The 26,401-nt window shown below is 41.8% G+C and overlaps 1 protein-coding gene across 9 annotated transcripts in view; it reads right to left on the minus strand.

The window, feature by feature from the left end:
* LOC140731419 (uncharacterized) overlaps nt 1–22,877 on the minus strand; it is a 44,350-nt gene extending 21,473 nt beyond the window's left edge. For 6 of the 9 annotated variants that reach the window (XM_073052919.1, XM_073052916.1, XM_073052921.1 and 3 more), the window contains exons 1-5: nt 22,704–22,877; nt 15,943–16,054; nt 10,043–10,136; nt 9,159–9,213; nt 4,499–4,639 (exon numbers count right to left, since the gene is read on the minus strand). In XM_073052919.1, coding sequence (XP_072909020.1) covers nt 4,499–4,639; nt 9,159–9,213; nt 10,043–10,136; nt 15,943–16,054; nt 22,704–22,818 — 517 coding nt within the window. In that variant the 5' untranslated portion in view covers nt 22,819–22,877. Of the gene's footprint in view, nt 1–4,498; nt 4,640–9,158; nt 9,214–9,759; nt 9,874–10,042; nt 10,137–15,942; nt 16,055–21,713; nt 21,811–22,640 lie in introns of those variants that run through there. The other 3 variants (XM_073052920.1, XM_073052917.1, XM_073052922.1) reach the window with 3 other exon arrangements.
* Between the last annotated feature and the right edge of the window lie 3,524 nt (nt 22,878–26,401).

Genomic DNA, 26,401 nt, shown 5'->3' on the forward strand with positions numbered 1-26,401 from the left:
AAAGGATACACGCGGTCCTAACGTCCCTCCGATTCCGCAAACTGGCTCAGAGATCATCGATTTTATTCACCAGAGACTGCACGTTTGCCAGCAAGATAGTCGGCATAATCCCCTGTTTCCTTAAACACATTTGTAACCCAGCTCTGCACCCACGCTTCCTCCGTGGTATCCTACGTGGACGCTTCCGACCACAATCAGTGTTGTTTCCATCAGATTTAAGCAACGATATTTCGTTTAAACTCATTAAGACATCTATGTTGACTGTACTGACCCCGGAAGCAGTTGTGCTTTTTAGCTGTATCAGGCTGAAACGGGAATATTAATCGTATCCATTGGGTGTACTGCTGCTACTCGAGTCGCGCCTAGGCGCCCTGGAATTTACAATCTCATTATAAATCCACGAACCGTAGTTTTAGACCGACACTAGGAAGAAGATTACGGCCATCCACCTCTGGGTCTGCCACGGATATGGTGTTGGATACGGTGTCCTAGCTGTCTATGTGATACACAAACCGATACACAAGGTAGGGCAGTATGATATGAAGAGCAAGCTGTTGCCCGTGTTGCAGACTCAGCTTCTTCACACAGTTGATGAACCCAATAGAACGGCAGGGAGCAATATAGTTTGGCACCAGTCGCGTCGCAGTAGTTGCCATTCAGCGTTGAAATCAACGTAGACCAGCAGCTAGGGATTTTCTTCGGGATTTACTCCCAAGGCGTTCCCATAAGACATAGGAGAAGAATTAGGCCATTTGCCCCATCGGGTCTGCTCCGCCATTCCATCATGGTTGATTTACTATCCCTCTCGACCCCATTCTTCTGCCTTCTCCCCGTAACTTTAGACGCCCTGATCAATCAAGAACCTATCAAGCTCCGCTATTCATATACTCAGTGAAATAGCCTGAACAGTCGTCTGTGGCAATGAATTCCACAGATATACCACCCGCTAGATGAAGGAACTTTTCCTCAGTTCTACGTTATCATAATTCTGAGGCTGTGCCCTCTGGTCCTAGACTACCTAATTGTAAGGAATATCCTCTCCACGTCCACTCAATCACGGCCTTTCAATTTTCTTTTTGGTTTCACTGAGACCCACCTCCACCTCATTCGTCTAAACTCCAGCGAGTACAAGTTGAGAACCATCAACTGCTCCTTATGTGTTAACCCTTTCGGTCCGAGATCATTCTCGTGAATCTCCTCTGGAGCCTCTCCAATGTCAGCACAACTTTTCCTAGATAAGGGACCCAAAACTGCTCACGAAATTTCAAGTGCGGTCTGACCAACGTTTGTAATGCTTCAGCATAGCAGCCTTGTTTTTGTATTCTAGCCCTCTCGAAATGAATGTGAACATTCTATTTACTTTAATCACCACCAACTTAACCTGCAAGTTAACATTGAGGTAATATTGCACTGGGACTCCCAGGTCCCTTTGCAGTTCTAATTTTTGAATTCTCCCCATTTTGAAAATAGTCAACACCTATTTGAGTCTGCTAAAGGGTATCACCATGCACTTCTCTACACGATATTCCACATGCCACGTCCTTGCCATTTCCCCAATCTGTCTATGTCCTCCTGCAGACACCCTGCTTCTTCAACACTAACTGCCCCTCCACCTATCTTCATATGGTCCGCAAATCTGGGCAAAAAGCATTCAATACCTTCATCCAAATCATTGAAACATTGTGGGAAAAGAAGCGGTCCTAACTCCGTCCCTTGGCACAGCAGTAGTCACTGGCAGCCAACCAGACAAGGCCCTATTTATTCCTATTCTTTGCCTCCTGCAAGACTGCCACTCTTTTATCCATGCTTGTACCATTCATGTAATACCACGGGCTCTTATGTTGTTAAGTCCCTACATATGCAGCACCTTGTCAAAGGCTGACTGAAAATCCAAATAAACATCTACTGACTCTCGGTATCTATCCTTCCTACTATTTTCTCAAATGATTCTGAATGATTTGTCAGGCAGATTTCCTCTCCTAATTACTTATTTTATCATGTGTGTCCAAGTACTCAAAACCTCATAATAATAGACTCCAACATCTTTCAAACCATTGATGTCAGGATAACTGGTCTATAATTTCCTTTCTTTTGCTTCCTCCTTACTTAAAAAGTAGAGTGACATTTGCAATTTTTTACTTCTCCAGAAACATTCCAAAATTTTGAAAATTCATTAATAATGTCTGCACAATATCTTCATCTACCTCTTTCTGAAACCTCGGGTGTAGCTCTGGTCCAGCTGACAGCTACCTTCAGACTTTTCAGCTTTCCATGCACCTTCTCCTTCATAATTGCAACAACAGTCTCTTCTACCCCCTGACATTTTCACATTCTGTCATTCTGGATGAGCCTGCCACAGTGAAGACTGATGCAAAATAATTTATTCGTTCCCCCATTACTACCTCTCTAGTGTCATTTTTCCCCAGTTCAATGTTCAGTTTTTTCTCTCTTACTTTTTATATATTTAAAAAAATCTTTATGTACAAAGTATATTCTTTTATATTATGGGATAGCTTACCTTCATATTTCATCTTTCCTCTTCTTATCACTTTTTAATTGCCTTCTGTTCATTTATAAAAGATTCCCAATCCTCCAGCTTCCCACTAGTTTTTTGCAATATTATATGCTCTCTCTTTTGTTATGATGCTGTCTTTGACTTCCTTTGTCACCCTCAGTTGCCACAGCCTCTCTTTAAAATACTTCTTCATCTTTGGGATGTATCTTTCCCGCACCTTCCCCGAGAAACACCAGCCATTGTTGTTCTGCCATCCTCCCTGCTAATGTTCCCTTTCAAGCAACTTTGGCCAGCTCCTATCTCATACTTCTGTAATTCCCTCTACTTCACTGTAATACTGAAACATCCGCTATTAGCTTCTATCTTCTGAATCTGCAGGATGAATTCTATTATATTACCCCTCCCCTTCCAATGGAGCCAGACTCAGTGCCAGAGACCTGGTTGTTGTTGCTTACCTGCACACTAACAGCATCCAAAGTAGTACACGTTATTACTGAGGGAAACAGCCACAAGAATACTCTGCATTGGCTGCCTATTCACTTGCCTCTCCTGTCAGTTAACCAGGTACCTCCTCTTGCAAATTAGGGTGGCTGCCTTCTTAGCTCCTATCTGTGACCTCTTCGTATTTCCATATGAGCTGAAGTTAAGCCAGCTGCAGCTCCAGTTCCTTAACACGGTGTCTAAGGAGCTGCAACTCAATGCACTTCATGCAGATGTCGTTATCAGGGAAACAGAGTTCCCACATCTCACGCAAAGAATATACCAATACCTCTTGCCCTGACCCATTCTCAGCTCACTAGCAATATACCAACAGAAGATAATATTTACTAGAAACCTTATTTCTTGCTTATTTAGAAACTCTGCCTCTGTTTGCCCAAGCCTGTTCTTGCCTAAGCCCGTTGAACCAAAGCCTAACTACTTTAACACTGGCCCACTCACACATTGGCCGCTCCGCTTACAACCCCTTTCATCGGACCTATGTTGATTTAATCCCGCTGTAATGAGCCAAAAGCACCTTTTGTAAACCTTACTGTACATCGCCAATGAACGACCTCTCACCCTGCTCTCAGCCTACCGACGTATGGATGAACTTCTCTGTCTCAGAAGTAAAGCAACTTGACAAATGCTTCAGTGGGATGAAATAAACACCTCGACTTTATCTTTAGTCCAACTAGCTGAGGGTGATAAACTTCAGTGCCGCTTCGTTAGATGACAAGAATAAAGTGCGCTGGTAACATTTAGTGGATTGTTTTGCTCTTACTGAACAGTGTGAATGTGCTAGCATTTGCAATGCCCCGAGCTCATGGCACAAATAATAATGAAAAAGACATTGCATAGTGTAGGCCCGGCACCAAATGCCACCTGTATGCTGAATTGTTCGAGGTATGTTTTATTTTTGTGTTGAGATGCTGCGTGAGACATGCCCTTCCGGCCCAGCGGAACCCACGTATTTAACACTAACCTAATCACAGGACAATTTATAACAACTTACTAACCGGCAGGTCTTTGGACTGTGGAAGGAAACACACGCGATTACGGGGACAATGTACAAACTCCTTACAGCGTCTGGTTTGAACTCCAAACTCCGGAACATTGCTCCTCGCATCATTTACCTGAGCACTGCAATGGCGTCAAGCTGAGTAAGGTTATTTTCCTTGTCCGAGAAAAAATAGCTTTCCTGTCCAAGAGATGAACCCAGGCTGCAGCAGCTAAAGCGCCAAATCCACTAGACCACCAGAGACCATATTCATATATCAAGAGTATTTCATTAATAATCTAAGAATTCTGCCAGCAGTGATACTACGCTTAAAAGATAAGCCGTGTTAACTATTTGAGTAGATATAGCAGAGTTCTCATTGGGAGATGGGATTTGGATACATTTCCATATTAATGGTCAGTGTTCAGCATGCTAATCCAGCACATTGTAGTGCGGCATTCTATGGCATATCACATTCTGACTGACTGAAAGGGTTAATCTCTTACCCAGTTGGATAAGCGCTTTGTCAACATCGAACTCATAAGTCATGTCTCCATCAACAAGTCCTGGGGTATCGATAAAGATCACTAAATTAAACTTCTTCTGCTTGGAAGTGCTGACCTCTGTAGACAGGTATTCTTCTAAACCTTGGGGGAGAGAGAACGGATAGTGAAAAAGAAATGCATGAAATGTTACTCCAGTTTTCTGTGTAGTCTGAGAGAGAGGTCATGGTGAATGTGGCTGTCTAATGCATAGCTGTTAAACATTCTCTACATTGGATAATGCTATATTTTCAGTTGCATTATCCAACAAGAAATATAGGCAACCATGATGTCGTCCAGCATGTCTGAAACACATCATTTATCTAAGCACGTCCTATCTGCAACTTTCATCCCCAGTCGATCATTATCAAGTCTTCCCATTAAATTATCCACATTATTATAAAATTTCATGTATTTCATGTTTGCCTTTAAAACATTTATATAACTTCTATTATAAGACAAACCTTCCTTGTGCCCATTTCGCTAAAGCCTGGAACTGTCTTCCCAACTCCAATTTTCCTGATATTTGTAAACTTGCTTATCTTGAATCACACATATCATTAACGTAAAATGGAAACTTACCCCCTTCCTCCCCAGTACACCACTACTCACATCCAATCCCAGAAACAACCCATTATACTCTGCCGCTAATTCTCAATCAAGTTTGGATCAGTTTACTTATTGCCTTGTTGTGGGTGCTAAAGCTTTGTAACAGGGTCTCATAGGTGAACTTGGCAAACTCATAAAAAAATCCCATAAATTGCACCTGCTGCCTGGCCTTCGTCCATATACTTTGCCATTGCTTTAACAAAATTGATCAGACAGGATCTCTCTTTAGCAACACCGCATTGATTGTCTCTGATTATTTGCTGCCTTTTAGAAATCTTCATCATTTTCGCTACTACTGACATTACATTAGTAGATTTATGTTTACAATTTTTTTCTCTGTCACCCTTCTTGAAAAGGGGGACAATTTTCCTCTACTCAAGTCATCTCATGTTTCAACTATGTCTATTGGAAAATGTAATAAAATCTCAGCCAAAGTGGCCTGGGATGAACAAACTCATAATCTGGAAATGTATTCATCTGTAAACCTGTTATGGCTCCTCTTTTTTTTAATGTCGAATTGCCCAAGACTTTCAGCTATGTCTTTGCTGAATTCTCCAGCTAGAAAGTTTCTTTTGTGAATACTAATGTAAAGTATTCATGTCTTCGACCTCCACGTGCTGCTTACCCTTGATGCCTCTACAGTACGTGTCCTGAATTTTCCCCAGCTATTCTTTTGTCTTAATATACTAATTTCATTATAACCGTCATTTTGTTAATGCCATCAGTGATTTCTTGTGACCCCTCTTTACTTTTCTGATACCCATTCAGGTGCCTCATACACCTTTATACTCATCACAGCCTTGCACTGTCATTAGTTCCTTATCCCTCTCTACTTTTGTTTATTTCTCTTTAATCTACCCTCATTATCCTTCAACTTCTCGTGTTTCCTATTCTAATTATCCTTACGAAGAAATGTTGCCCCTGAAATTATCACCTTTAATCTTCAGAATGATTGTTCTGCTTATCTTTTAAAAGATATTTTAAAGCAATACATAGAGGTACCGACTAGAGAAGGGGCAGTGTTGGATCTTCTGTTAGGGAATGAGATAGGTCAGGTGACGGAGGTATGTGTTGGGGAGCACTTTGGGTCCAGTGATCACAATGCCATTAGTTTCAATATAATTATGGAGAAGGATAGGACTGGACCCAGGGTTGAAACTTTTGATTGGAGAAAGGCTAACTTTGAGGAGATGCAGAAGGATTTAGAAGGAGTGGATTGGGACAATTTGTTTTATGGGAAGGATGTAATAGAGAAATGGAGGTCATTTAAAGGTGAAATTTTGAGGGTACAGAATCTTTATGTTCCTGTTAGGTTGAAAGGAAAGGTTAAAAGTTTGAGAGAGCCATGGTTTTCAAGGAATATTAGAAACTTGGTTAGGAAAAAGAGAGATATCTACGATATATATAGGCAACATGGAGTAAATCAGGGGTGTCAAACTTATTTTAGGTCACGGGCCGGATTGAGCAAAATGCAGCTTCATGCGGGCCGGATCAGTCAGACGCGTGCGAACGCAGCTTTCGTTGCCTCCGTTTTTTCAGCCTGCTCTCATGTGTCTCAGTCTCTGCTATAACTACAAAGTGTTTCACTTTACAAATTCCATTTCTTATGAAGAAGACTGCCGAGCAAGACTGCCGAATAAACACTAAAAACCCTGAAAACCTGGTACCTGAATAAACTCAGCATTAGCCATATCATACGCCGTAGGTGCTTCGATTACTGGGGCCAGCTTTAATAGTAATTAGATATTATCTCGCGGGCCAAAGATAATTCCACCGTGGACCGGATTTGGCCCACGGGCCTTGAGTTTGACATATATGGAGTAAATGATGTGCTCGAGGAATATAAAGAATGTAAGAAGAATCTTAAGAAAGAAATTAGAAAAGCTAAAAGAAGATATGAGGTTGCTTTGGCAAGTAAGGTAAAAATAAATCCGAAGGGTTTCTACAGTTATATTAATAGCAAAAGGATAGTGAGGGACTAAATTGGTCCCTCAGAGAATCAGAGTAGACAGATATGTGTGAAGCAAAAAGAGATGGGGGAGATTTTGAACAATTTCTTTTCTTCAGTATTCACTGAGAAGAAGGATATTGAATTGTGTAAGGTAAGTGAAACAAGTAGGGAAGTTATGGAAACCATGACGATTAAAGAGGAGAAAGTACTGGCGCTTTTAAGGAATAATAAAGTGGATAAATCTCCGGGTCCTGACAGGATATTCCCTAGGACCTTGAGGGAAGTTAGTGTAGAAATAACAGGGGTTCTGAAAGAAATATTTCAAATCTCGTTAGAAACAGGAATGGTACTGGAGGATTGGCATATTGCTCATGTGGTTCCATTGTTTAAAAAGGGTTCTAAGAGTAAACCTAGCAATTATAGGCCTGTCAGTTTGATGTCAGAGGTGGGTAAATTAATGGAAAGTACTCTTAGAGATGGTATATATAATTATCTGGATAGAAGGGTCTGATTAGGAACAGTCAGTGTGGATTTGTGCGTGGAAGGTCATGTTTGAAAAATCTTATTGAATTTTTTGAAGAAGTTATGAGGAAAGTTGACGAGGGTAAAGCAGTGGATGTTGTCTATATGGACTTCAGTAAAGCCTTTGACAAGGTTCCGCACGGGTTAGTTAGGAAGGTTCAATCGTTAGGTATTATTATAGAAGTAGTAAAATGGATTCAACAGAGACTGTATGTGAGATGCCAGAGAGTAGTGGTGGATAACTGTTTGTCAAGTTGGAGGCCGGTGACTAGTGGTGTGCCTCAGGGATCTGTACTGGGTCCAATGTTGTTAGTCATATACATTAATGATCTGGATGATGGGGTGGTAAATTGCATTAATAAGTATGCAGATGATACTAAGGTAGGTGGTGTTGTGAATAATGAAGTAGGTTTTCAAAGCTTGCAGAAAGATTTAGGCCAGTTAGAAGAATGGGCTGAAAGATGGCAGATGGAGTTTAATGCTGATAAGTGTGAGGTGCTACATTTTGGTAGGAATAATCAAAATAGGACATACATGGTAAATGGTAGGGCATTCAAGAATGCAGTAGAACAAAGTGATCTAGGAATAATGGTGCATAGTTCCCTGAAGGTGGAATCTCATGTGGATAGGGTGGTGAAGAAAGCTTTTGGTATGCTGGCCTTTATAAATCAGAGCATTGAATATAGGAGTTGGGATGTAATGTTAAAATTGTGCAAGGCATTGGTAAGGCCAAATTTGGAGTATTGTGTACAGTTCTGGTCACCGAATTATAGGGAAGATGTCAACAGAATAAAGAGAGTACAGAGAAGATTTACTAGAATGTTACCTGGGTTTCAGCACCTAAGTTACAGGGAAAGGTTGAACAAGTTAGGTCTTTATTCTTTGGAGCGTAGAAGGTTAAGGGCTGACTTGATAGAGGTATTTAAAATTATGAAGAAGATAGACAGAGTTGACGTGGATAGGCTTTTTCCATTGAGAGTAGGGGATATTCAAACAAGAGGACATGAGTTGAGAGTTAGGGGGCAAAAGTTTAAGGGTAACACGAGGGGGAATTTCTTAACTCAGGGAGTCGTAGCTGTGTGGAATGAGCTTCCAGTAGAAATGGTAGAGGCAGGTTTGGTATTGTCATTTAAAGTAAAATTGGATAGGTATATGGACAGGAAAGGAATGGAGGGTTATGGGCTGAGTGCGGGCCAGTGGGACTAGGTGAGAGTAAGCATTCGGCACGGACTAGAAGGGCCGAGATGCCCTGTTTCCGTGCTGTAATTGTTATATGGTTATATATTGTCTTTGATATTTGATATTATTGGTCACAAAGATGGACTTCATAATTGTTTCTCTGGCAAGAATTTCCCTCTTCATGCCCAGTGCATTTAATTGTCTAATTGTCATGCGTGTTGCTTTATTTTGTTGAATATGATTTTATAGACTTTTCAAACTTATTATTATGGAGGCCGCAATGGTTGTGATGGTATCAGAGTGAAGAGAGTCACATGGAATGCCTTTCCTTGCCTCTGCAATATATGGACGGTGTGGATTTACCCTTAATCTGTTCCAGCTTTTGGAAATGTGGATAGAGATGGAGTGTAGCTTTGCCCTGTGGAAATAATTAAACAAAACTATTAATCCTTTGAAATTTACCACTCTTAAAGTCTGTAAAATTTCTACGTTGGTCATTTTATTGCACTATTCATTGAAGTACCGAGGTGTAGAGATAATGAGCATTTTCTTAAACAAATCAGTAATTATTGGAGCCACATCGCACGTGATCAATCCCTTCACCCCAGATGCCCCTCTTCAACCCTGCCTACTATTACGCACCCACCTACATGAAGTCAATTATATTATCCCCCATTCTCTTTGTCCCACCCCCAAATCCTACCACCACCAATAGCCAATCATGGCCAATAAATCTACCAACTCGCAGGTTTTGGGCAACTGGGAAGTAGGCAGAGCACGGGTAGAAACCTCACGTAATCCCTGTGTGAAAACACAAACCCCACAGGGCCATTGCCAATAACAACAATGCTTCAATCTATGAGGCAGAGGCGCTACTAGCTTCTCCGGCATGCTACCCCTAGATGTGATTATTGAATACAGTCACTTATCTCTTTATGATAAATTAATTCAAGGTTGGCCTCACTTCTATTATTTCATCAGCTCTGTTGCAGAGTCCACGAGTTAATGTCACGTGAGACAGAGTTAAGTTCCGTGGGGAGTCAAAGGACATGGTCAAGTTCCATGTGGATTTCCGTGACATGGGTTCGCACCCTCATACTTAATTGTAAATGCAGTTACTTAAGCGAAGTATACAGTTTACTGGGGATCCAGTTGTGATATGCAAGGGATGATAAGTACTGATGTTCTCCATTGATCAGGGCTGCAGGAAAAATAAATAAATCAGTAGTAGCCTTGGAATTACTTACCGTGAGCGATTCTCTTTTCTTACCACTGGTAATAAAAGTGAATCCTTGTGTTTCTGTTGCAACTCCCGTTTTCTGTATATGTTCTTCGATGTACCTAGAAAATGACAACAATCGTTTTGTTCCAGCTCGACGGGCAGAAACTTCATCTCCTTTGTTTACCGTAAGCATACACAAAATGCTGGAAAACGCAGTCAACAGGTGGCATCTATGGTAAGAACTAAAGAGTCGATGTGTTGGCCAAGACCCTTCATCAGGACGCGTCTTGGCCCAAAATGTTGGCTCTTTATTCCTTTTCATAAGTGCTGCCTGACATGCTGAGTTCCCCAAGCTTTTTTATAGGTGTTACTCTGGATTTCCAGCATCTGCAGAACCTCCTGTGTGTACTCATTCTGTTTATACCATCTACTGTAGTAACCCTCGCCACCCACTCTCTGTTGACACCGCCAAATGCCTGCTTCAGCCAGAGTGGTTTCATCCCAGCGCAGTCATCCCCTTCTATTCTCCAGCTCCTCCTGCTAGTCTAGCATTTAAAATACATGATGAGTTCCTCGTCTGCTGAAAGATCGTTAATCAAAAATATTCACTGGTTCTCTTCGAACAGATGACTGGAATTGGCCAGGGGTACATTAATTTATGAAGGGAATCTGGATAATCAAATAAATTACAGGGTAGTGATTCTCACATCAATGTTATAGACATTATTAGGGAACATCTAATGTACAAGAATATTCTGGGGTAGCGGGGTGTGGCTTTGCAGAGGATAGTTCCTGCCTGACAAATTTGTTTGAACTTTCAAAGTGTTCCGTTTCGGGTTGTTGTAGTGTGTATGGACAGCAGTAGGCTGCTGACAATGACAGTTCCAATAATTATGAACCCGTAGTATCCTGGACGACCTGACCAATACAATCCGAAATTTATCTGGTATCTAGAAGACAAAAGGCAACAATCGAGGCCTTGTTATTCCATGAATGGAAACATCTGGAAATTGGTGTATTACGGGGATTCATGCAGCGACCCTTGCTCTTTCTAATACGCAGTGTCAATCTGAAAATGAATGTAGGAGGCATGGTAGCAAGTTGTCACATCACACCAAAGTCTGTGCTGTCTTTGATGAAGAGGGTAACCTAAGCTACAAAGTAATATTGATGTTGTAGGAATTCAGCAGGTAAAGCTGTGACTATAAAAAAGAATACAGAGTTTATGTTTCAGCCAAGCCCTTCATCAGGACCTGATGTCTTGATGGAGTCCTGATGAAGGGTGTGGCCCGAAACGCCAACATTTCACTCCTTTCCATAGATGCCTCTGGTCTGTGGAGTTCCTCCATCATTTTGTGTCTATTGCTTTGGATTTCTAGCTTTGCAGATTATATTCTGTGAATGATATTGATGAATTAACGAGCTGGTTCATGGAATGGTATAGGGAATTTATTACTGCATGCAACTAAGGCAATGCATTTTATCATTAAGGCTCGGAAAAGCACAAGTGTGTTGCAGAACTGTAGGAATAATGAGGAATCGGCGCTTTGCAAGGATTCCTGAAGGAGGTGTCACAGGTAGATAAGGTGGTCAAGAAGCTGATTTCATTTACAAAAAGAAGATGGGAGTGTCCAGTTTTCGTACCTGTGCTGAAGGGACATGAGGTTGCACTGCCTAGGTTAGAGCAGAAATTCGCTGGGATGTTAACATAGAAAACTTACAGCACAATACAAGTCCTTCGGACCGCAAAGTTGGGCAGAATATGTCCCTAACTTAAAAATTACTAGGCTTACCCATAGCCCTCTATTTTTCTAAGCTCCATGTATGTATCCAAAAGTCTCTTAAAAGTCCCTATCATATCCACCTACACCAACGTTGCCAGCAGCCCAATCCACGCACTCACCACTCTCTGAGTAAAAAACTTAACCCTGACACCTCCTCCGTATCTATTCCCCAGCACCTTAAACCTGTGTCCTCTTGTGGCAACCACTTCAGCCCTTGGAAAAAACATCTGACTATTCACATGATCAATACCTCTCATCAACTTACACACTTCTATCAGGTCACCTCTCATCCTCCGTCGCTCCAAGGAGAAAAGGCCAAGTTCACTCAACCTGTTTTCATAAGGCATGTTCCCCAATCCAAGCAACATCCTTATAAATCTTCTCTGCTCCCTTTCTATGGCTTCCACATCCTTCCTGTGGTGAGGCGACCAGAACTGAGCACAGTACTCCAAGTGGGGTCCTATATAGCTGCAACATTATCTCTCAGCTCCTAAATTCAATTCCACGATTAATGAAAGCCAATACACTGTATGCCTTCTTAACCACAAAGTCAACCTGTGCACCTGCTTTGAGTGTCCTATGGACTCGGACAGCAAAACCCCTCTAATCTTCCGAACTGCCAAGAGTCTTACCATTAATACTATATTCTGCCATCATTTTTGGCCTACCAAAATTAACAACTTCAAACTTATCTGGGTTGTTTTGCATCTTATCAATGTCCAGCTGTAACCTCTGACAGCCCTCCATACTATCCACAACACCTCCAACCTTTGTGCCATCAGCAAACTTGCTAACCCATCCCTCCACTTCCTCATCCAGGTCATTTATAAAAATCACGAAGAGTAAGGGCCCCAGAACAAATCCCTGAGGCACACCACTGGTCACCGATCTCCATACAGAAAATGACCAGTCTACAATCATTCTTTGCCTTCTGTAGGCAAGCCAGTTCTGGATCCACAAAGCAATGTCCTCTTGGAGCCCATGCCTCCTTACTTTCTCAATAAGCCTTGCATGGGGTACCTTATCAAATGCCTTGCTCAATCCATATACACTACACCCACTGCTCCTCCTTCATCAATGTGTTTAGTCACATCCTCAAAAAATTTAATCAGGCTCGTAAGGCATTACCTGCCCTTGAGAAAGCCATTCTGACTACTCCTAATCATATTATACCTCTCCAAATGTTCATGAATCCTGCCTCTCAGGATCTTCTCCATCAACTTACCAACCACTCAAGTAAGAGTCAGTGGTCTATAATTTCCTGGGCTATTTCTACTCCCTTTCTTGAATAAAGGAACAACATCAGCAACCTTCCAATCCTCCGGAAACTCTCCCGTTCCCATTGATGATTCAAAGATCATCGTCAGAGGCTCAGAAACCTCCTCCCTCACCTCCCACAGTAGCCTGGGGTACATCTCATCCGGTCCCAGTGACTTATTCAACGTGATGATTTCCAAAAGCTCCAGCACATCTTCTTTCTTAATATCTACATGCTCAAGCTTTTCAGTCCACTGCAAGTCATCACTACGATCACCAAGATCATTTTCCATAGTGAATACTGAAATAAAGTATTCATCAAGTACCTCTGCTATTTCCTGCGATTCCATACACACTTCCCACTGTCACACTTGATAGGTCCTATTCTTTCACGTCTTATCCTCTTGCTCTTCACATACTTGTATTATGCCTTGGGGTTTTCCTTAATCTTGCCCACCAAGGCCTTCTCATGGCCTCTTCTGGTTCTCCTAATTTCCTTTTTAATCTCCTTCCTGTTAGCCTTATAATCTTCTAGATGTCCAACATTACCTTGATCTCTAAACCTTTTGTAAGCTTTTCTTTTCTTCTTGACTAGATTTATTACAGCCTTTGTACACCACGGTGTACAGGGAAGTACCCTACCATAACTTCCCTGTCTCATTGGAATGTACCTATGCAGAACTCCACACAAATACCCCCTGAACATTTGCCACATTTCTTCCATACTTTTCCCTGAGAACATCTGTTCCCAATTTAAGCTTCCAATGTTCTGCCTGAGAGCCTCATAATTCCCTTTACTTCAATTAAACGTTTTTTCTGACTTGTCTGTTCCTATCTCTCTCCAATGCTATTGTGAAAGAGATAGAATTATGATCACTATCTCCAAAATGCTCTCCCACTGAGAGATCTGACATCTGACCAGGTTCATTTCCCAATACCAAATCAAGTACAATCTCTCCTCTTGTAGGTTTATCTACATATTTTGTCAAGAAACCTTCCTGAACACACCTAACAAACTCCACCCCGTCTGAACCCCTTGTTCTAGCGGGATGCCAATTGATATTTGGGAAATTAAAATCCCCCATCACGACAACTCTGTTATTATTACAACTTTACCAGGATCTGCTTCCCTATCTGCTCCTCGATATCCCTGTTAATATTGTGCGGCCTATAAAAATACCCAGTAAAGTTATTGACCCCTTCCTGTTCCTGCGGTGCCTGTGGTGAAGCAGTTCAGTGATGAAGAGGGAATAGACAAGCTGGATTTGTATTCCGAATGACATGGAAAACTAAAGGAGGACCAAGTAATCGTGCAAAAAAAATCGTGTGCGATATCGATGAAACAGAGTCAGAAACATTGATAACCTTTTTCCTGTAGGTGTCTACAAAGAGGGCTTAGGTTTACAGTTGGAGATTCAGAAGGATTTTGAGGGGAAAGAATGTCACACAAAGGTAAGCTGAAATTTTTAACGTATTGTCTCAGCGTTGGTGGATATAACTAATCTCCGAATATTAACATTGAACGCTTGATGGGCTAAACAACAAATAGAATATTAGAAAACGGGATGATAATCACGTGATACTCCACACCGATACAGTCGGCCTGGGGATGTTTCTTTACTCTATGATAGGGAAACGTGTTACGCGGATGAGATCCTGTCTGACCTGCCAATGATTTCCAGCTTTTGCCTTTCCTTAGAATTAAAATAAATGATAAGATGCAGCAAGATGTATTGTATTTGTAGGCAGAATCTTGGAATAGTCATCTGGGGAAAAAACAGAATCTCGCCGTAGCATTTGATGAATTATAAATATAGTATTTTCGTGTTTAAGTTAAAAGGAACTTCCACGCAGAAAGGTCATGTATGAACTACCTCATCACGCAACGCCATCACATACCCTGAGCAGAATCCCACGGCATTAACTAGAGACTTTAATGATTAAATTACAATAGCTATTTCTGTGCCACTGACCAGACTACCTATATCCTCCTTCGTTTTACGGCTGCCACCCTTCCTTACAATTACAAAGCCATAAGACTAGACTTTTTAAAGGGCAACTGACGTCTCAGCGAGGGTATTTTCAAGTGCTGTTTCAGAAGATTGTACAGGTTTGTCAGCAAAACAAATTGAAAAATTGAAAATGTCCAAAATTTCAGAAAGGTTTCTTCTGTCATGCATCTTGTTTAGGTAAAGTGTTCACAGGGAAAGGTCGGTAAATACAATAAGCTGACGCACCACAGAAAAGCGCAATGTGTCAGACTCTGCTCCCTTCCATGCTTCCAAGTTTGCTTTCTGAAGGTCTGATTTCATTGTTCAGTAAACTTAGGATTCTTCGAACTATCTGTCCATGCACCAAATTTGTACACATCAAGGGGACCGAGATTGGCGTGCATTTCCCCGTTTTGGACACAGGGTACTAAATATGAATTTAAACTACCAAACAGCACGTTAAACATAGCAAAGGGCTGGAGAGCAAAGTGTTGCACTGAGAGATTAGCAATATTGCGACTTAACCTCTTTGCTCTAGCAATCTCCATAACGAGAATGATGGAACTCCACCTCTTGCTACCTTCCAGCCAAACAGCTAGAAACGTTTAGATTAACACTCTTTAACAAATCTCCCTCGAAATGTCTTCTCAGAAAATCATATTACCTACATCTGGATAAAAAAATTTTCATTCAGTTAGTTACACTTCCAACTGGACTGACAGCCTCTTGAGAACGTGTTACTTACAGGAGATTTATCCCGGGGATTTCTTCTGTCAAGTTTACATGCTCTCATTTACACAGAACACTTGTCAGCATCACATGATTCCCTCTAATGGTTGTCAGCCAATCAAAAGATGAAATAGACGTTGTTTTACATGAAAGCTTGTCCTTACCAATTGATGAATGAACTCTTGCCGGCCGAATGGTTTCCCATCAGCATTACTATGATTTTCTTCCTTGGGGCTAAGAGACCTAGATCCAGTTGGCTGGCGATGCGCACTATACCTGTCAATTATAAAAGGATATATGGACACTGTATTCAAAGTCAATCTTAACGAGAAGCCAGTAATCAGTGTACAGATATTTTGTATATTTCTCAGCCCTTCCTTTAATAGAAGTAGTTGAATATCAACATGGAATTTTAAAACAGCAAAGCTAACATAAAAGAAATATGAAATATAAAAAAAACCTTTGGAAATAATTAGCTGTTCCCGTAGTAACTATGGAGGGCCTATATATTGACATTTTTAGTGATGTACTCTTTAACCTGACTTGTTATCCTTCTTCCTCTCCAAGAATACTGCTGAGTGTTCCCCATATCCTGTAATCTACCTCTCATTTCTGTATCAATCACTGGCAGCTGTGGAGGCCTGGTCATTGGGTATATTTGAGGTGGAGATTGATAAATGAGATGGGGCAGATTTTGAACAATTTCTTTTCTTCGGTATTCACTAAGGATATTGAATTGTGTAAGGTAAGGGAAATAAGTAGGGTAGTTATGGAAACTATGATGATTAAAGAAGAGGAAATACTGGCGCTTTTAAAGAATATAAAAATGGATAAGTCTCTGAGTCCTGATAGGATGTTTCCTAGGACCTTGAGGGAAGTTAGTGTACAAATAGCAGGGGCTCTGACAGAAATATTTCAAATGTCATTAGAAACGGGGATTGCGTCAGAGGATTGGCAGATTGCTCATGTGGTTCCATTGTTTAAAAAGGATTCTAAGAGTAAACCTAGCAATTATCTAGTAAGTTTGATGTCAGCGGTGAATAAATTAATGGAAATTATTCTTAGAGATGGTATATATAATTATGTGGATAGACAGGGTCTGATTAAGAACAGTCAACATGGATTTGTATGTGGAAGGTCATGTTTGAAAAATCTTATTGAATTTTTTGAAAAGGTTACTAGGAAAGTTGACGATGGTAAAGGAGTGAATGTTGTCTATATGGACTTCAGTAAGGCCTTTGACAAGGTTCCACATGGAAGGTTAGTTCGGAATGTTCAATTGTTAGGTATTAATGTTGAAGTAGTAAAATAGATTCAACAGTGGCTGGATGGGAGATGCCAGAGAGTAGTGGTGGATAACTGTTTGTCAGGTTGGAGGCCAGTGACTAGTGGTGTGCCTCAGAGATCTGTACTGGGTCCAATGTTGTTTGTCATATACATTAATGATCTGGATGATGGGGTGGTAAATTGGATTAGTAAGTATGCAGATGATACTATGTTAGGTGGTGTTGTGGATAATGAAGTAGGTTTTCAAAGCTTGCAGAGAAATTTAGGCCAGTTAGAAGAGTGGGCTGAAAGATGGCAGATGGAGTTTAATGCTGATAAGTGTGAGGTGCTACATTTTGGTAGGACTAATCAAAATAAGATATACATGGTAAATGGTAGGGCATTGAAGAATGCAGTAGAACAGAGTGATCTAGGAATAATGGTGCATAGCTCCCTGAAGGTGGAATCTCACGTGGATAGGGTGGTGAAGAAAGCTTTTGGTATGCTGGCCTTTATAAATCAGAGCATTGAGTATAGGAGTTGGGATGTAATGTTAAAATTGTACAAGGCATTGGTGAGGCCAAATTTGGAGTATTGTGTACAGTTCTGGTCACCGAATTATAGGAAAGATGTCAACAAAATAGAGAGAGTACAGAGGTGATTTACTAGAATGTTGCCTGGGTTTCAGCACCTAAGTTACAGAGAAAGGTTGAACAAGTTAGGTCTTTATTCTTTGGAGCGTAGAAGGTTGAGGGGGACTTGATAGAGGTATTTAAAATTATGAGGGGAATATATAGAGTTGACGTGGGTAGGATTTTTCCATTGAGAGTAGGGGAGATTCAAACAAGAGGATATGAGTTGACAGTTAAGGGGCAAAAGTTAGGGGTAACACAAGGGGGAACTTCTTTACTCAGAGAGTGGTAGCTGTGTGGAACGAGCTTCCAGTAGAACTGGTAGAGGCAGGTCTGATATTGTCATTTTTAAAAAAATTGGATAGGTATATGGACAGGAAAGGAATGGAGGGTTATGGGCTGAGTGTAGGTCGGTGGGACTAAGCGTTCGGCACAAACTAGAAGGGCCGAGATGGCCTGTTTCTATGCTGTAATTGTTATATGGTAATATGGTTATATAGGTTCCTGATTGGCCACGGCATCAAAGGTTACGGGGGTGAAGGTGGGTTACTGGGATTGAGATGCGGGAAAAGGATCAACCATGATTGAATGGGAACGCAAACTTCGATGGGCCAAATGGCCTAAATCTGCTCGTATGTCTTATGGCATAATAGTGTACACATTATTTTCTTCCTCTACTTCAATACCTTGGTCCAATTCACTCCTTTCACTCCAATTCACTCTTATTCCCTAATTTTCAGCAGTAATGACTTCAAAATTGTCCATCTCACCCCTTAATGACTCACACTGTGGGGCTGATTCTACTAAGTTCAAAGTCCAAAGTAAAATTTATTATCAGAGTACATACATGTCACCATATACAACCTTGAGATTCTTTTTCTGTGGCATACTTAGCAAATTTATATAATGGTAACTGTAAACATCGGGAAGGAACCTTTAATTGAAAACAAACTGTGCAATGCAGATATAAATAAACACCAATATATAACAAGCATGAAATGATAATATAACAGAGTCTTTAAATGAGTGTAGCTATTCCCTCTTGCTCAAGAGCCTGATGGGTGAGGGGTAGCAACTGTTCTCGAACCTGGTGGTGCGAGTCCTGAGGCCCTGCCTCTATCCAAAATTCCACTAGAAATTGCAAATTTAATTTTCGCTCCCTTATGTTGCATATTCCTTGTCTAACCCATCCACTATAAGCATTCCATTTCCATTCTGGCATTTTACAGATATTTTCTCCAATCTCTCACTGGAGGAATCACATATTAAGCCCATCCATTCTGATAATGCTAATCCAATTCCCATACACTGGGCGTGATTTATTCAATCAGTCCACAGATGTCACCTCAATGTCCTCACATCCTGAGGAAACATTCTCTGTGAACCTCGTAAACACACGCTGGAAATCTTCAACTACTGCACAGAGTCATGCCATCTTCAGAAGTTTTCTGATGACTCTGCCATAGTTGGATGCATCAGCAAGGGAGATGAGGCTGAGTACTGGACTACGGTGGGAAACTTTGTCACATGGTGTGAGCAGAATCATCTGCAGCTTAATGTGAAAAAGACTAAGGAGCTGGTAGTGGACCTGAGGAGGGCCAAGGCACCGGTGACCCCTGTTTCCATCCATAGGGTCAGTGTGGACAGGGTGGAAGATTACAAGTACCTGGGGATATGAATTGACAATAAACTGGACTGGTCAAATAACACTGAGGCTGTCTACAAGAAGGGACAGAGCTGTCTCTATTTCCTGAGGAGACTGAGGTCCCTTAACATCTGCTGGACGATGCTGAGGATGTTTTACAAGTCTGTGGTGGCCAGTGCTATCATGTTTGCTGTTGTGTGCTGGGCCAGCAGACACCAACAGAATTAACAAACTCATTCACAAGACCAGTGATGTTGTGGAGGTGGAACTGGACTCTCTGATGGTGGTGTCTGAAAAGAGGATGCTGTCCAAGTTGCATGCCATCTTGGACAATGTCTCCCATCCACTCCATAATGTACTGGTTAGGCACAGGAGTACATTCAGCCAGAGACTCATTCCACCGAGATGCAACACTGAGCGTCATATGAAGTCATTCCTGCCTGTGGTCATCAAACTTTACAACTTCTCCCTTGGAGTGTCAGACACTCTGAACCAATAGGCTGGTCCTGGACTTATTTCCACTTGGCATAATTTACTTATTATTATTTAATTATTTCTGGTTTTATTTTGCTATATTTCTACTCTATTCTTGGTTGGTGCAACTGTAACGAAACCCAATTTCCCCGGGATCAATTAAGTATGTCTGTCTGTCTGTCTGTTATTCTTCATCATTTTCACTCTTAGGATCTCATTGCAGTCTCTCGCTTTCGAAGTGTCAGGTGCATTCTCTCAGTCAAGAAAATCACTTACACTCCTTCACCGAGTGTCCCATTTCCATATTTTAATGTCCTACTCATGTTCACTAACTTTAGTGTCACTCTTACCCTGTTCTATGAATGTTGATTCCATTTTCTCTCACTCAGAATATAACACGCATACCTACACCACTCCCCATCCACTATATATAATTCTACCACTCTTAGCAATATCTCAGTTGCTGTCTCCTCTTCAACCGTTCTTTGGCTGGGAAGATATCAGTCCTTTGCGGAGTCACTGCACAGGATAGGAAAAAGGCTACAGATAACTGCAAACGTCGCCCGCTGCATCATGAGCACTGGCCTCCCCAACATTAAGCACATCTTGAAAAGGCAATGCCTCAAAAAGATGGCTTCCATATTAAGGACCCCCATCATCCAGAACATGCCGTCCTCTCATTACTGCCATCAAAGAGGGAATACAGGAGCCTGGAAACCCACAGTCAATACTTTAGTAACAGCTTCTTTCCCTCGATCATCAGACTTCTGAATGTGCAATGAATCAAGCCATGAACACTACCTCACTATTTTTGCTTTTTTTGCACGACTATTTTAATTTATTTCGTATGTATTTCATATTGCAATTTGTAATTGTTTTATGTATTGCACTGCACTGCTGCCGGAAATCAACAAATTTCACACCTGCCAGTGATAATAACCCTTACTCTGATTCTGATTCTAATTGTCCATTGAATTATGCTCCCATTTCGTCCTTCTGAGAAACATACCTACATTTACCCGCCGTGCAAACCACTCCTTCACTCTAAGAACTTCATTGCTACCCCCTTACTCTCTAAATCTCACTTCAATTTCAGCGTTCAGAGGAGATCACTCATGTTCCTTCAAACTTTGAATCTCACGCACATACAGAACTAAGTAAATATCATTCTGAGAATAATGCAGCAGTTCATGTGGGGCGGAGGAGTTCAGAGCCCAGTTCCGATGCTGTCTGTAAGGATTTTGTACGTTCTCCCTGAGACCGTGTGGGTTTTCTCCAGTGCTCCCATTTCCTCCCTCATTCCGAAGAGTACCGGTTAGTAGGTCAACTTGTCATTGTAAATTTTCCTGTGATTCAGCTAGGATTAAATTGGCGGGTTGTTGGGCAGTGCAACTCGTTGGGCCAGAAGTACTGTTCCCCACTGCATCTCTAAATAAATAAACTGGCGTCACACGACAATCCAATTCCATTCTCGGAGATTCATGATTTCACTCCTTTACACAGAGCACTCCATTTTTAAACCCCTTTATTGAGAATCTCACGCTATTTCCTATTCCGAAGCGGCCCCCTCCCCACCTTCCATCACTGAGATTTTCAGTGCTGCTTTCTCATTCAGAGAATCACCCTCTTATTCTATCACCCCAAGAATCCACAGAGACTTAGTTTATAACATCTGCATTCTGTAAATTATAATCACAGAATTATCCCATTCCCTCACTCTCCAACTCATTATTATCTCTCTCTTACCTTCTCTCTCTCTTTATCTCTCTCTCTCTCTCTCTCTCTCTCTCTCTCTCACACACACACACACACACACAGACACACACACACACACGCACACGCACGCACGCACACCCACACACACACACTCACTTCTGGGAATTTCTAATGAATCCCAACAGTCTTAGCATAGTGTTACCTTCGCACGCTGGGGGATGCTGTCTCATTTTCTAATTGTTGAATTTCAGTCCCGCTCTGTCTTCTATAACTCCCAGAATCGCTCCCTCGTGTAAATCACACTCTCATTCCCTCATTTTGAGCGTTTGATTCCTTACATTTTTGGAAATTTCACGTGCTTCCTTCACTGTGTAAATTAAATTTCCAGTCTATCGTACAGAGAATTTCATCTATATAACACAATTTCACTTACGTTCCCACCCTCCAACTACACGATTCCTATTTTTAATTATTTTATTTACTTGCAGATACAACACGGTTCAGGCCCTTCTGGTCAAATGGGTAGTGCTGCCCAGCAAACAGGACTATATACAGTTAATTAACCTACTAACTGTTACGACTTTGGACTGTGGGAGGAAACCAGAGCACCAGAGCACGCCGTCACGAAGAGCACGTATGAACTGTCTATAGACGGCGCCGGAATTCAGTTCCGGACCCCGATGCCCCGAGCTGCAATAGCGTCCTGCTCACCACTGCGCTGCCTTTATTCCTGGTGCCCTGTCTGAAGAGCTCCCCCTACCCTAATCTCAAAAGGTAAGATTTATCCCCGTTCCCTTAATGAAAACTTACCCCCAGTCCCCACTTAAGGTTTATCACTTTCTTTCGCCTATTCTGTAAAGTTATCTGCTTCCCAACTCAGTAAATTTGAACCCCATTCTCACAAGTAATCTTTCCATGGTCCTTCCCTGTTCCAAAATCATAGTGAAGAAAACAAAGTACTGGAATTTCCACAAATGTCAAATTAAGATTGGTAAAGATGTGCGTGTGTGAAACGTTACTTTTATGCAAAGTTCAATTGGTGCCATCTCTGACGTCTTGATAGCCGAGAGCCACCAGACAGTTAATACTAAAATGAAACCGTTAGCTAGGGATATTGACACACACGCACTCTGGAAGGATTGCACGATGGGCTATAAATATGTTGACTTCACATTGTCAATAACACATTTACCGCACTCAGAATCCATGTACAGCAAGTGACATTCCCGCAGGATCTTCTCGTTAATGGAAAGACTCATGGTTTCCAAAGTGTTTGAACACGATCGCCGACTCAGCCTTCCTGACATTGCAGTGGTTTGGAGTACCGTAGCCTGAGTCAGCCCAGAACGGGAAAGTGGATAGCCGCCCTGGCCAGTAGACAGGAAAATACGTAAATAGGAGAGGCGGGATTTTATATTCTCGTGTGATTGATGGGCCATGTGTCTGACAGATGCTAATGATCCCCTGTATGATTGACAGACCTTATGCCTGACTAATAGAATATAGTAAGCGATGGACATTGTGTGATTATTGGGCAATGTGAGTGACTGGTAAACCTGGTATGTCAACGGGAGGGAGTGATGGTGGGGTTGTATGACAGAAATTGTCATTGTCGTGAGCGGCGCACCATTACTATAAGAGCTCCATGGACAGTGTTTGTAAGCTATGCATCATTTCTGTCTCCGTCATAGACTTCAGACTATGAGTGGCACATATGTACGTAAACGACAAAATTTACGACCACAGACAGTATGTGCATGACATAACTTGTCAAAGTTCAAGTTCACGCTTATTGCCATCTGAATGTACATAAATACAACCAAACGAAACACCGTTCCTCCTGACCACTGTGCATCCACAAAACATATATCGTACACAGCACAAAAAAACTAAATGTTACCGCAAATAAGTTAACAAATGTAATATATTTTAATGTGCATTTAATGCACAGCACAGGTAAACGGTAAACAGTAAACTGCTCGCTATCCTGGTGACGAGACCTCGGTGGTGGTGGCAGGGCATTCATTCGTCTCATAGCCTGAGGGAAAAAGCTGTTACCCCGTGTGGCATTGCTAGCCCTGATGCCCCTGTACTTCTTTGTTGACGGTAGTGGGTAAGACAGAGGATAGCGGTAAGTGAAAAACAATGGGTGTACTTGATGAACCGAACTTCTGGGTTGTAGGACATATGTACGAGTCATTGTCAATTTGTCTCAGTTGAGGGCTGTTTCTTTACAAGTGCTGGTGTGGCAGATCATGTCTGTGAACGTCCGACTTCGTGTCTGGGAGATCATGCGCCTCCCAAGCAGGCAAGACTACCTATCCATGCGTACATTTGTCAGATCTGGTGAGCAGCAAATATTGTGTATGAAGAAACATGTCTATGATGCACAGAGTCTGGGTGATGGACCGGGTATTTGATTGTACACCGCTTATGAGATCCATAAACTATGTGATTAAATCGGCACGTATATTGGTCTCGGATATCTGCGTGAGTAAGAGATGTCGTCCGAGTCATGAACCCTTATGCATCAGTACTGCAGTTGTACAATAGGCAGCAGTTAATCACCCGCTGTGCATAAGCACCTACCACCCTGCACTGAAGACCACTAGGGCCCCACTTCCGTCGTCAGACACAGTATAAACACACAGAGTATTCAGGTAAGTAACACCTGTAGCAAGGTTGAGCCTGTTTGCTGCTGTGGTTCAAAATGCTTTCCAAGTAAAGAAAAGTTGACATCGAAGGTCAGATATTCAACGATAATTGGAAAGATCGTTTTTTCTTCTGTGAGGTTAAAAGCAAACCTGTGTGTCTGATATGCTCGCAACAAGTGACTGCGGCAAAAGAGTACAATATCAAACGACACACGGAGAAAAATATGACAAGTACGCAGGACGACTCAGAACGCAAAAGGTAAAAGAGCTTGAAGCGTTTCTGAAAAAAAAAACCAATCAGTGTTCACCCAAAGTCGAGAGACTCATGATGGAGCTGTCAAGGCCATCTATATTATTGCCAACAAAATAGCTGCTGCGTTGAAGCCATACTCAGAGGGGGAATTCATCAAAGCATGCATGCTGACGGCGGCTGAGCTGGCTGGTGTACCCTAAGAAGAGACAGGCTTTTGGTAATATCAGCTTGTCAAGAAATACCGTGGCAGAGAGAATCGGGGACCTTACAGGAGATTTGAACAGTCAACTAAAAGACAAAGTGAAGTAATTTATTGCCTTCTCTATTGCAATTGATGAAAGCACCGACGTGATTGATGTAGCTCAGTTGGGAATATTTATTCGTGGTGTTGATGAATCTTCGACCGTCACCGAGGAGTTTGTGGAAATGGTGCCCATGACAAACACCACAACGCCGAACGACGTTTTCTCCAGCCTCGCTGAGGCCTTGGACAGACTGGGAGTGGACTGGAGTCACGCTGTCATCGTGGCAACAGATGGCACACCGTCCATGGTCGGGGAAAAAGGCAGGTGGTGTTGTGAAACTCAGAGAGAAAGTTCAGACAGAGAATCCAGAGCAGGAATTCTGGAATTTTCATTGTACTATACACCAAGAGGCGTTATGTAGCAGGAGCCTGAAAATGGACAATGTCATGGATGTAGTAATCAAAACGATTAATTTTATTAGAGTCAAAGGACTCAACCATCGGTAATTTGACACTCTTTTGTCTGAAAGTAATATTGGACACGGCCTACCCTACCTCACTGAAATCCGCTGGTTGAGCAGAGGGGTTGTGCTCAAACATTTTTTTTCAATTACGTGTGGAAATTGGATTATTCATGATCGAGAAAGGGAAGCCAGTGTCAGAGTTGGATGACCCAGACTGGCTTCATGATCTTGCACTTTTGGTGGATATAACAGAGCACTTAAATATGCTTAATGTTAACTTGCAAGGCCGCAACAAACTTGTTATGGAATACTACGACAGCGTTCGTGCCTTTCTAATTAAATTAGGCCCATGGGAGATGCACCTATCCCGGAGCAACCCAGCTCATTTCCCCTCTTTGCAGTCTGTGCGTGTCCCTCATGGGAACAATGACAACATGGACAGGTACCAGGACAAAATATCACGGCTGAAAACTGAGTTTCAGAATCGTTTCCAAGCCTTCACTCAGCTCAAGAAGGAATTCTCACTATTTTGCTCGCCGTTTGCCGTCAACGCAGCATCAGATGTGCCGGAGAAACTCCAAATGGAACTAATTGAAATTCATTGTAATTCGGCTTTGAAATATAAATTTGAGACTGTGTGTCTGGAGTCATTCTATCAATACCTGGGACCGATGTACCCCAAGATGACAGACTTTGCCTCAAATATCTTTTGCATGTTCGGACAACATATCTCTGTGAGCAGGCGTTCTCCATAATGAACATTAACAAATCCAAACTGCGCTCGCAGCTGACACACAGACATCTAAATGACATTATGAAAATCACAACTGCCCAGAAACTGGTCCCTGATGTTGACAGGTTGGTTAAAGCCAAAAGGTGTCAGGAGTCTGGAGGCAGCAAGTGAAAAATGAGTGACACCTTTCGATGCACTGCGACATGTAAGCAAAATGCATTATGAAATATTGAGTGTCGTAATATTGCGATTCATTCATTTTCTATTATTCATTCTATTATTGTAAATGGGATCACTTCAATAAAAATTAGAGACTAACTGTGTTCATTGTCTGAGTATGATTGCTGGAAGCAGACAAATAAAAATTAGGTGCAGTTGTGTAGCCTGCATTTACAATTTGTTTCGTTAGGTCTACATTTGTGTCTGCTAATGTTCGATTTCAAATGGTTTATTAATGGAAGGGTATGGCTCCCAAAACAATCTTAGCCAAAATAGCATTGTTTTTTCTCTCTCTCATCACAACTTTCTTGTAACCAACGACT

The sequence above is a fragment of the Hemitrygon akajei genome, chromosome 8 (genome assembly GCF_048418815.1).
Source record: "Hemitrygon akajei chromosome 8, sHemAka1.3, whole genome shotgun sequence".
NCBI lineage: Eukaryota > Metazoa > Chordata > Chondrichthyes > Myliobatiformes > Dasyatidae > Hemitrygon > Hemitrygon akajei.